This window comes from Apostichopus japonicus, chromosome 20, assembly GCF_037975245.1.
Source record: "Apostichopus japonicus isolate 1M-3 chromosome 20, ASM3797524v1, whole genome shotgun sequence".
NCBI lineage: Eukaryota > Metazoa > Echinodermata > Holothuroidea > Aspidochirotida > Stichopodidae > Apostichopus > Apostichopus japonicus.
In genome coordinates this window covers 22,658,952-22,671,825 of record NC_092580.1, presented here as the reverse complement: position 1 = coordinate 22,671,825, position 12,874 = coordinate 22,658,952, and the positions used below count along the sequence as shown (strand labels likewise).

Genomic DNA, 12,874 nt, shown 5'->3' with positions numbered 1-12,874 from the left:
TTTCCCTAATTGGTTAAGACTAACCCTAATCCCTAACATACAAATAAATACTAATACAAACAGCCAATCAGGATCTTGTAACCAGTGCGCATTAACTGATCAAACAAGCTAGTGAGCTATACCAGGGAGTTGTTATCGAACTCCCTGGCTACACTATACCCTTATAGAAAGGGGTTTCCATGTACTGGAATGCCAAAGAAGATGTTAAAGGGTAAAAAATGCTGACTTCAGACAGGTTTCTCACATCATTGCTCGCGTCATTGCCTCAATACTCTGTTACATTTTCAAGCGGGTTTTCACTTCTGGGACGTACCCTGATGCTCTTAAAACCGCTAAAAAACCAAATTTTCAAGAAAGGAGACACTATCGCTGAAAACTATATACCGGCCAATCAGTCTATCACCCTTATAATATTTCAGACGCAATCTTTGATGTCAGTTTGACATATAGTTCGGTGATTTCAGTATGTTACTTGGCTGAAAGCCCAGTCAATCTTTCCTTATTTTCCACGCGCAATTTGCAGATTTGTCGAAAAATGTCAATGCCGGTGTCAAACTCACAAAAGATATGTCATGATATTTCAAAGTAACTTACCAGACTATTTTTTTTTATTTCACTTAACTATTTGATGACCATATCAAGACATGGGATCTCAAAATAAAGGATGTTGAGAAAACGTTAGACTAGCTTACAAGGCCTGGGAAGTGTAATTTCCAACTATCTGTAGGAGGTCTTTTTTAGCTAAAAATTTCCGGTATATGCTGCGCGCCAACCGATGGTGGCGCTCGGCTTAGATAGTAACAAGACGCCCTCCCAGGAAATGGTCAAGCCTCCCAGCGCCCCCCCCCCACTGAACAAATCCTGGCTACGCCACTGCCCCCCCCGCCAACCCTACTCCGCTTTCTATGCCTATGATTGTATATCACTCATAACACTCGATTCATCATAAACAAATAAAGTAGCATTATCCTATAATACGATGAATAATATTATTCCAGAGAGAGAGAAAAACATGGAAAAGGGGAAATATAAAGGGAGGGCCAGAAGTAATTATATTTGCCAAATGAGAGCCTTAAAGCTAAACCTGAATTTCAAATATCACACCTTTTGAGTTATTTATAGTTCAGTTCCTAATTTCTGTATTGGTCATGCTAGGCTTCGGCAAGGTCGATTAATTCCCTTAGTGTGAACGCTCGCGTACTCGTACTTCAAGCCCCGCGTGCGTTCTTAAGAATAATCCTCCTTTCGGGGTTTCTTCAACCCCTCTTACGTCCTTAATAAATGTAACGTAAACTTATGGTGACCCGAGATTTCCGGTTGAAATTTAGGATTGTCTGGTGGCCCAAAGAAGTTACCTTAAAAAAGGATAACTAATTTTCCAAACATGTTGTCAAAGTATGAGAACGCTAATGTTGCGTTTGACAGAGAAACGATTTTTTAATCGTTAAGGATGGACATTTCCAATATGATTTGAACAGTACAGAACGTGACGTCATCTACGCTAATGCAGATTGCGACATAACCCACGCTCCGTACAGTACCTACAGTATAATCACAACAAAAATCGCGTTTGTATACGAATTAATTTCTTCCTTAATTTGGGATGAAATTTCTTATACATTAGATATGTTTTCAAAAGCTCCTTAATTAAAGGGTGTGAAGACTCGCGCACATAAAAACGTCTCATGAGGTGTAACAGAAGTGTTAGACACCACCATCGAAACCAGAAAATACACACACAGCTTGCTACCGTCGGTAATTAGACACTCGTGTACAGTCAATACATATAGCTGCGTTCAATACACACAACACAGTGTAAATAGCAGCGATATACATCTTAGGTCTAGATAAAAGGTATCACGTTTTATTACTGTCTGCATTTAGTAGCGACAAGAAGAAAACTCGACTTGCAAGCAACGGAAACTTAACTTTTCAGAGCGCGGCACGCGGTTTTGGGTCGAGTCTTCAAAGCCTTTAATATGAAACTCACTCGTTCCTAAATGTGAACGGGTTATCCTCCTCGCTGACTCAATATCAATAATCAGTGGCGTAGGAAGGTACTTTTGATTGAGGGGGGGGGGGGGGCTGAAGACTGATGGCCGGCCTGGGGGAGGGGTTTAATTTCCTTTGGAATTTTTTTTGCATTTCCAGGTGGCCTCAGATGCAATTTGGTGCAATATAGCACACTTCAACACCTACTGCATTTTGTAAATAATTTTGCATTTTCACCTGGCCTTAGATGCAATTTGGTGCTTCAAATGAGATTTTTTTCTCATTTGGAAATGAATAAGGGGTTTTCTGGCTTGCGAAGTGGGGGGGGGGCGGAATGATACTTCCGCCCCCTTACTTTTCACTGGGGGCGCCAGCCCCCCTCAGCCCCCCGGTTCCTACGCCCTTGTCAATAATCGTCTTTGCGTTCTTAATTGTGAACGAAGCCCTACTAGTTCTGCGGTAGGCGTGGAAAGGCAACGATGTTACTTTTATTACATTATATTTTATACGAATAACATTGGTAGACGGCAATATCGATCTATATCTCCGCACTAAAATTGCTATTGTAATGCCACGTAGCAGCGATGTTTTAAAAGGAGAACTGTTTTAAAAAGAGAACTCTAATTGAGGATGAATAACCTCGATCGATGTAGGCTTTGTGCAAACTGGCTGTGCTCTACTTCGAGTAAGTTGCTTCTTTTGTGGAGTTGGCTTTTCGGATGAATGGTATAGTGGCAGTCCGAGTCTCTTGAACGGCTTGCATATAACCAGGGAGTTGTTATGGAATATAACACAGAATTGTATACATACAATGGGCAGAGGTAACGTTTGAATAGTGCTTCTAGTAGCCTGTTCAGTGTCCATCCTGTTATGCAATCTCATATTGCCGTATAAAGTCCAGCCTTCGTGGAGTACCAGAATATATGAGTAGTCTGCAGGTGGTATTACTGATTCGGTTTGGAGAAACCATGGAAGACAACATCACAAGACAAAAAGAAACTATCAAATTTAGAGTAAGTCCAAATTTTACAACAATATATCTCACACTTTGAATAAAAAGCCTATGTATTCACCTGAAATATAATTTGTCGGATCATTACCTCCGTAATAAATTCCAAAACAAGACAATGTATTATTCCTGCTCACAATTATCCTGCTGTTTTGGCTATTTAAACTTTCCCGGATATGTTACACTAGGTTAATTATAACATCCGGTAGGATTGATACTGGGGGGGGGGGGGGGTCATTGTCACACCGATCACCCAATTTAATTTGTGACAATAAATGATACGATATGAGATTTTGTATTTATGTCCGATCATCACTAATTTAGAACATCCGCTATAGGATAGAATATTCTGGTGGCATCTACTAGTAATACATTTGCACACCGGTCATCCAACAGAAAAATGTGATAGAATGATATATAGGCCTAGTATATGCTAAATTGCCACAGTTATGTCGCGCAAGTTATCATAGCCTAAACAAATCTCGTAGCTAGGCTACACTCTTTTCTCTATCCCATCTATGTTCTCGGTTGAAAGAATTTTTCAATTATCATCCTCTCATGATTTATTTCATTTTTCATAATTACAGAGGTATTTGCTGTGTTCCTTACTTGCTGTGGTGGTATTCATAGGCGTATACTTGACTTCTGACAGAGACAACGTTGTATCTTTGACGTCCACCAATAGATTCATCGACGAACGAGTTCCTCTTTACAAAAACAGAACAAAAATTTGGTATGCTTCGTCAGCAAATATGATAATTAAAATAGACTTGTTTTTCTCACAAATCACACTAGGGCCACGTTAGATCTCGGTATCACAAAATTGTCCTCCCCATGTCAACGGGGAGGCCTTTCCCAACCCTCAGGTTCCCCTTTCCCCTCCACAAACACTCCATACCTTTCCGTAGACGGATGTATTGCCTCTATATATATGGGATAAATTGGTATAGATCGATGGATAGATGGATGGATGGTTGGTTGGTTGGATGGATGGTGGGTAGTTAGTGTAGTTTTATAAATTGTAATAACTTGACCGAAAAAAATGTATTTCAATGTATATGTGACCTCGAAGGACATAAAAAGGAGTTATTAATTTTTAGAGGGAAATGATGTTGAATGTCATTCAAAGTTATACACGTTTTCGACTGAGATTTTGGTTGCATCTGAGGAACTGACTGTGTATTAGAACAAGTAGTCCATTTACTAATTCATGTACATGAGATGCTTTTAGGGTCATTTCTGAAATATTACATATGTTATTTAGAAAAAATAGACTGATAGCCGTTTTCTAAAAGTCATTTCTGAATGGTCCTATAGTGACAATGCAAATTTGACGTCAGTTATCTGCAAGCATATTAAATTTTGCTAACGATTGATATGTATATGTATATATATATATATATATATATATGTATATATACATATACATATATATATATAAATATATATATATATATATATATATAGATATATATATATGAAAGAAAAATAATTTGCAATGTGTTTTTCAATGGTTAAACTGATATTATTATGATCATTATTATTGTAACGACTTCCCCAATAATTCTAACCAATGTGCCAACACGGCAAATGCTTGTATGTTATTGGCATGCGATGTAATAACCGATGCATGCCTATATGATATGCACATGTTGAACGCGCGCGAAAAATTTTGGTTATATTTTTCAGGAAAGTGGTTACAGCCCTCCCCCTTCCAATCAAATTGGGCTCCTACGCCTATGAGTGTAATTAACTGGTCTATAGCCAGGGGCGTAGCGAAGGGGTTTTTGTTGGGGGGTGTGGAGAATTTGATTTGCCGACGGATCTGGAAGTGGTGACTGAAATGGGGGAGGGGTCTAAGGGGAGGGGGTATACCCTCCCCTTTGGAAAATTTTTAGTTTTGAAACGTCCTTAGATGCAATCTGGTGCATATTTTAAGTCAAATTTGATTTGCCGACGGATCTGGAATTGGTGACTGAAATGGGGGAGGGGTCTAAGGGTAGGGGGTCTACCCCTCCCCTTTGGAAATTTTTTAGTTTGAAACGTCCTTAGATGCAATCTGGTGCATATTTTAAGTCAAATTTGATTTGCCGACGGATCTGGAATTGGTGACTGAAATGGGGGAGGGGTCTAAGGGTGGGGGTCTACACCCCCTTTGGAAAATTTTTAGTTTTGAAACGTCCTTAGATGCAATCTGGTGCATATTTTAAGTCAAATTTGATTTGCCGACGGATCTGGAAGTGGTGACTGAAATGGGGGAGGGGTCTAAGGGTAGGGGGTGTACCCTTCCCCTTTGGAAAATTTTTAGTTTTAAAACGTCCTTAGATGCAATCTGGTGTATATTTTAAGTCAAATTTGATTTGTGTAAAAGTAAGTTGGCCTGACGTTTCGATCCTAGCAGGATCTTCTTCAGAGGCTAAATGACAAGTTACAGTAACAGAGGGGACAAAAACACACACAGAATACAGACAGGTTAATGAGCACGGTGAACACAATGAGATGGATAAAAGGGGATTATAAGTAGAAAGCAACAGGAGAAGAGGAGAGGAAGGAGATAAACTGTGGAGGGACAAAGAGAGGATTAAAGGCACAGGGTGAGGAATAAACTGGAGAGGGACAAAGACAGAAAGGTGTGAAGAAAAATGGAGGGGAAGAGAGCTGTGAGAGGAAGAGTGAAAGGGGGGGGGGGAAGGGAGAAAGGGGAGAAGGAGTAGGGAACAGAGGAAAGTTAGTCATGTCCTTCCTGAATGTTCAGCCCATGAGGTTGAATGGTACGAAGGCGTTGCATCCAGAGCCTCTCTCTGCTGATACGTACTAGGTCAGGACGGCTACCTAAGGATTCAATCCCCTGTAGGGACATGTCGTTAATGGTATGGTTGGGAAGGTTAAAATGTTCTCCAACTGGGGTCTCAGTCTTCATGGTGTTGACTGTGGATCTGTGACCATAGAAACGCTTCTTGAGGGTGGTTTTGGTTTCGCCAACATACTGGATGCCGCAAACTCTACAAGAGATCAGATAGATGACATTGGTGGTAGTGCAAGTGATGTGACCCTTAGTCTTGTGTGTGAGTTGCATGCTGTGGCTGGTGATGGAATTGGATTCAACAATGTGGTGGCTGCAGATGATGCATCTCGAAGTACGATCACATTTGAAGGTACCATGCTGAATGGGTGTGGGGTTAGAAGTAAGAGGTGGAACAGCAGCACGTACAAGAAGGTCTCGTAGGTTGCGTGGTCGTCTGTAGGCGATGATGGGTTTTTCAGGGACGGCTCGTTGGAGTCTATCTGAAGTGAGGAGAATGTTGTGGTTGTTAGAGGTGATTTTCTGAAGGGGAGGAAGATTTGGGTGGAAAGTAACAACGAGGGGCAGCTTGTTGTCGCAATCTCGTCCCTTTTTGTCCTTCACTGCCAAAGTAGATGATCTGGAAAGGGAGCGGACTCTCTGAATGGCTTCACGCACCCTTCTGGCACTATGGCCCCTGGCAATAAGGTGTTTTTCCAAAGCATCTGTATGGCGAATGAAAGAGGAATTGTTAGAGCAAATGCGACGAAGACGTAGTGCTTGACTGTAGGCAACACCATGAAGACTGAGACCCCAGTTGGAGAACATTTTAACCTTCCCAACCATACCATTAACGACATGTCCCTACAGGGGATTGAATCCTTAGGTAGCCGTCCTGACCTAGTACGTATCAGCAGAGAGAGGCTCTGGATGCAACGCCTTCGTACCATTCAACCTCATGGGCTGAACATTCAGGAAGGACATGACTAACTTTCCTCTGTTCCCTACTCCTTCTCCCCTTTCTCCCTTCCCCCCCCCTTTCACTCTTCCTCTCACAGCTCTCTTCCCCTCCATTTTTCTTCACACCTTTCTGTCTTTGTCCCTCTCCAGTTTATTCCTCACCCTGTGCCTTTAATCCTCTCTTTGTCCCTCCACAGTTTATCTCCTTCCTCTCCTCTTCTCCTGTTGCTTTCTACTTATAATCCCCTTTTATCCATCTCATTGTGTTCACCGTGCTCATTAACCTGTCTGTATTCTGTGTGTGTTTTTGTCCCCTCTGTTACTGTAACTTGTCATTTAGCCTCTGAAGAAGATCCTGCTAGGATCGAAACGTCAGGCCAACTTACTTTTACACATTCTATTACACAGGCTCTCTAGTGGATAAGCAGTTTGCTAACAGTTTTATTTCATTTTGTTTTTCAGCTGCTCTGTCACTGTATCCCTTCGGGTGATCCTCCTTATCTACTTTGTATTTGTACTTGTATTTGTATTCTTGTGTTTCAGTTTTTCATTTCATTTTTATCATATACTCATCTCGCTGCTTTCACCATGTCTCACCATTTTCTTTTGTTTCAGAAGCTCCGAAAATTGATGCAGAAATCCCAGCGCTATTCTTTCCATCTATCCAACTACAGGTTCTACTCTCTCTCTCGCATTATTCCCTCAGGTCTACAGGTCACACACCAACCAGCACTAGGGACACTCCCTCCAGGACTCCAGAGAGAGTGGAACCGAGTCTTACACAGCACCTCCATCCGTCTCATCAACATCCTCACCAAACACTGCCAATTGTCCTTAGATAGCCTCAACGATGATATCCTGAGGCTGAAGCTTGAATTACAGTCATGCTGCACCGATGACGAATGGACTCAGTACACTAACAAAATTAACTTGTGTTTGTCTCAGCAGAACATTGCACTCACAGAAAGAAGAAATAAGAAAATGACTGACCTTCAGAAAAGACGCAAACGTACCGCTTGCAACCGTTTTAGAAGGCCCCAGACTCCATCTGAGTCTGCACCACCATCCTCAACTGCAGTTGTTAACTTATCTTCTTCTACTCTTACCAGTGCAGACCTTAGGCTTCTCTCCAAAGGACTCAACTTCTGTCCTACTCCTCCAGCATTTGACCAAGCGGAACTGAGTCAAGATCTTACTCATTTCTTTCGCAGAATTCGCCTTCGTGAGTTTTTCCTAGATGATCCTCCAACTGAACGGGAACCCTTCTGCAAGAAAAGTTCTTGGATGCCTCCTAAGAACAGAGTCCCTGTTTTAGAAGCCTACACACAGGTCGTCAGCTCTGAGACTAACCAGTCAAACTCTCCTCTCCGCAGAACACACGACAACCTTCCAAGAGATGAGCGAACAGCACTCTCCTCACTGATGTCTCGCAGTGACATTATCATCAAGCCAGCCGACAAAGGTTCTGCAGTTGTCATCCAGGATCGACAGGATTACATCAAGGAAGCCATGCGTCATCTCTCCAACAGTGATATTTACACTCTTCTTGATTCTGATCCCACAGATATTTTCTCCCAGCAGATAAAACAGACCATCACTGATATGTACCAGCGGAACCAGATCTCTAAGAAGGCTGTTTCTTTCCTTTCTCCCACAGACTGTAAGGCAGCCAGGTTTTATCTCCTGCCCAAAATTCACAAGCCTGGTAACCCTGGTAGGCCTATCATCTCGGGCAATGGGTCCCCCACCGAGAAGATATCCTTGTTTGTGGACCACTTCATCAAACCTCTTGTTCCTCAGATTAATTCTTATATCCATGACACTCCAGATTTCCTCAGGAAACTTGAAGATATCAAAAACCAAATCCCCAGTACAGCTATCATCGGTACTTTCGACGTCACTTCTCTGTACACAAACATCCCTCATGCTGAAGGTATCGCAGCCACGTGTGCAGCCCTGTCTAAGAAGGTCCACCCTTGTCCACCCATCTCTGACATCAAAGCTCTCATGCAACAGGTTCTCACCAAAAACAACTTCACGTTCATGGACAAGCATTACCTTCAAAGACACGGGACAGCCATGGGAACCAGGATGGCTCCTTCCTATGCATGCCTGTTTATGTCTAGCCTTGAAGAACGCATGCTCAGTACGGCTCCCTGTCGTCCCCTTATCTGGTGGCGCTACATCGATGACATCTTCTTCATTTGGACCAGTGATGAGGATAGCCTGCTCACCTTCATCAATCATATCAATTCTTTCCACAGCACCATCAAATTCACCTCTGATTACTCTCACCAACAGGTTAACTTTCTCGATGTGACTGTTCGCAAGGAACACGGTTCTCTCTCCACAGACTTATACACCAAGCCCACAGACACACACCAGTATCTCCATTCTTCAAGCTGCCATCCCCGTCACTGCAAGTCTGGAATTGCCTACAGTCAAGCACTACGTCTTCGTCGCATTTGCTCTAACAATTCCTCTTTCATTCGCCATACAGATGCTTTGGGAAAACACCTTATTGCCAGGGGCCATAGTGCCAGAAGGGTGCGTGAAGCCATTCAGAGAGTCCGCTCCCTTTCCAGATCATCTACTTTGGCAGTGAAGGACAAAAAGGGACGAGATTGCGACAACAAGCTGCCCCTCGTTGTTACTTTCCACCCAAATCTTCCTCCCCTTCAGAAAATCACCTCTAACAACCACAACATTCTCCTCACTTCAGATAGACTCCAACGAGCCGTCCCTGAAAAACCCATCATCGCCTACAGACGACCACGCAACCTACGAGACCTTCTTGTACGTGCTGCTGTTCCACCTCTTACTTCTAACCCCACACCCATTCAGCATGGTACCTTCAAATGTGATCGTACTTCGAGATGCATCATCTGCAGCCACCACATTGTTGAATCCAATTCCATCACCAGCCACAGCATGCAACTCACACACAAGACTAAGGGTCACATCACTTGCACTACCACCAATGTCATCTATCTGATCTCTTGTAGAGTTTGCGGCATCCAGTATGTTGGCGAAACCAAAACCACCCTCAAGAAGCGTTTCTATGGTCACAGATCCACAGTCAACACCATGAAGACTGAGACCCCAGTTGGAGAACATTTTAACCTTCCCAACCATACCATTAACGACATGTCCCTACAGGGGATTGAATCCTTAGGTAGCCGTCCTGACCTAGTACGTATCAGCAGAGAGAGGCTCTGGATGCAACGCCTTCGTACCATTCAACCTCATGGGCTGAACATTCAGGAAGGACATGACTAACTTTCCTCTGTTCCCTACTCCTTCTCCCCTTTCTCCCTTCCCCCCCCCCCTTTCACTCTTCCTCTCACAGCTCTCTTCCCCTCCATTTTTCTTCACACCTTTCTGTCTTTGTCCCTCTCCAGTTTATTCCTCACCCTGTGCCTTTAATCCTCTCTTTGTCCCTCCACAGTTTATCTCCTTCCTCTCCTCTTCTCCTGTTGCTTTCTACTTATAATCCCCTTTTATCCATCTCATTGTGTTCACCGTGCTCATTAACCTGTCTGTATTCTGTGTGTGTTTTTGTCCCCTCTGTTACTGTAACTTGTCATTTAGCCTCTGAAGAAGATCCTGCTAGGATCGAAACGTCAGGCCAACTTACTTTTACACATTCTATTACACAGGCTCTCTAGTGGATAAGCAGTTTGCTAACAGTTTTATTTCATTTTGTTCATCAAATTTGATTTGCCGACGGATCTGGAATTGGTGACTGAAGTGGGGGAGGGGTCTAAGGGGAGGGGGTGTCCCCCTTCCCTTTGGAAAATTTTTAGTTTTGAAACGTCCTTAGATGCAATCTGGTGCATATTTTAAGTCAAATTTGGCACGGAAGAAGCTCCCGTTCTCCTTTTCTCTATTCAGCTTTCCTTCTTTCTTCCCCTTCCGCTCTCTTCACCTTTTCTCCTTTTGCCGACAGACCCAAAATTTGCCGACAGCGACCAAATTATTGGGGGGGTGTGACACCCCCACACCCCCCCCGCTCGCTACGCCCCTGTCTATAGCTATAACTCTTCCACCCTACCGAGGCACTTATGATGCCTTATGCGCTTTGGCGTTCAGTGTAACATTACAAGGTAAAGGTAAAGGCCCACTAACACATATAATCCGTCCATATAAGAAACATGTTTAGGTCATTAGTTCTATATTTTCTTATTTTCTGAACAGTGCAATAAACGATGAATGCGACCAGAATGACATGTTGGAGAAAACTCGTTTGAATGAAACTTTTAATTTTGTGGGATCACAAACTCACAGTGGCGAGCTTGCTCAGTCAGATCGGTGTGAAGGTGAATGCCTGGACTCGGTGAACAGTATAGCATTTATCAAGACCCATAAAACCGGAAGTACAACCATCGGTCATATCATGAACCGGTTTGGTTTTCAGAGGAACCTTTCGTTTGTGTTAAATAAAAAGAGCTCAAACGGACATTTAGTTTACACTAAAATAACCAAAGACAGCCCTAAAAATTTATTTTTGAAGCCTTTGGACGTGAAGAAAGGGGACTATGAGCGTTATAAGTATGATATGATAACCGTTCATGTTCGATATTTTCGGAAAGCTATGGACACATTTATGAAACCTGGTACACGATACATCACGATTTTAAGATATCCCGGTACGCAATTTGAATCGGCATTCGTTCATTTCCAGATGGACGACGCTTTTCCGATTTTGGTCAAAAATCGATTAAAATCAGCTTCTATAAACGATAGATTGAAGGAATGGTTCAAACACCCGAAGCAATATTTAGAGAAATTGAAACAATTGAAATGGGAAGGTCAAGTAGGGCTTCGGTATTATTACGCTCAAAATAATCAACTATTCGATCTCGGTTTGGATGTCCGGTATCACAATAATGAGACGATGGTACGCGATTATATCGCCAAACTTGACGAAGAATTAGATATGGTTCTCATCACCGAATACATCGAAGAATCCCTACTTGTAATGAAGAAACAGTTTTCTTGGCAGCTCGAAGATATTTTGTTCGTTCCTAAGAATCAGAGAACGGAACAGGCAAAACTTGGTGAAATAAGTCAATCGCTGCGTCATAAAATTGACAACTGGAACAGGCTCGATGTCAGGCTGTATCAGCATTTTAATGAATCTCTCTGGAGAAAGGTTAAGGAATATGGACCTAACTTTGATCAGGATTTGGCAAACTACCGAGATCGGTTGGCCGATACATTTGATAGGTGTACTGAGGGGACTTACGTATTCAGACAGGGGCGGTACTTTCAAAATATCAATTACAAACCAGCCAAAGACTCAGATCAACTGTGCATGCTGATCGCAGAACATAAGCGAAGTTTGATGAAGAGAGTAAGAACAAAACAAGTAAATGGTTGAAAGTATCATCGCAAACTATGCCCGTTTCATAAACAATTGACCATTGGCTATTTCAGTGGCGTAGGAAGGTACTTTTGAGTGGGGGGGGGGCTGAAGACTGATGGCCGGCCTGGGGGAGGGGTCTAAGGGGAGGGGGTGTCCCCCTCCCCTTTGGAATTTTTTTCATTTCCAGGTGGCCTCAGATGCAATTTGGTGCAATATAGCACACTTCAACACCCAATCCATTTTGTAAATAATTTTGCATTTTCACCTGGCCCTATAGATGCAATTTGTTCTCCAAATGAGATTTTTTTTCTCATTTGGAAATGAAAAAGGGGTTTTCTGACTCGCGGAGCGGGGGGGGCGGAATGATACTTCCGCCCCCCATATTTTTCACTGGGGGCTGGCGCCCCAGCCCCCCGGTTCCTACGCCCTTGGGCTATTTAATATGTATACAATTCACAGCCTTCGTTCACGAAGAATCTGGACATGAGCAATATAACATTTGTCCTATACTCATTGGACTTTCATCTCAGTTGTCATTGTAACAATTCGTTTCGATAGAACTTTCTTTTTTGTTTTAACTTGAACAGGTTGCACTTATTTCAACATTGTCACAGAAACAATTGAGTCGCTTTCTCGCTGAATTCGACATTTGACTTCTGAATTATATTCATAAAGGCATACTGAACTCAAAGGGCATCGGAGTGACTTGCAGCCGTCATTTAATAAATATGCTGGGCCTGTCAAGTGTTACCAAAATCCGTGG

General features: G+C 42.7%; 1 protein-coding gene across 2 annotated transcripts; it reads left to right on the top strand.

Annotated features, from left to right (window-relative positions):
* Positions 1 to 2,690: 2,690 nt before the first annotated feature.
* On the top strand, positions 2,691 to 12,457 carry LOC139961236 (galactosylceramide sulfotransferase-like). 2 transcript variants are annotated; one of them, XM_071960309.1, is made up of 3 exons: positions 2,692 to 3,005; positions 3,589 to 3,734; positions 10,941 to 12,454. In XM_071960309.1, exons 1-3 carry the CDS (start codon positions 2,916 to 2,918, stop codon positions 12,124 to 12,126), a joined length of 1,422 nt encoding a protein of 473 aa, XP_071816410.1. In that variant the 5' UTR covers positions 2,692 to 2,915; the 3' UTR covers positions 12,127 to 12,454. The 2 variants fall into 2 exon arrangements, with proteins under 2 accessions (XP_071816411.1, XP_071816410.1); XM_071960310.1 differs by lacking the exon at positions 3,589 to 3,734 and having other exon boundaries at positions 2,691 to 3,005; positions 10,941 to 12,457.
* The last annotated feature ends 417 nt before the right edge of the window (positions 12,458 to 12,874 follow it).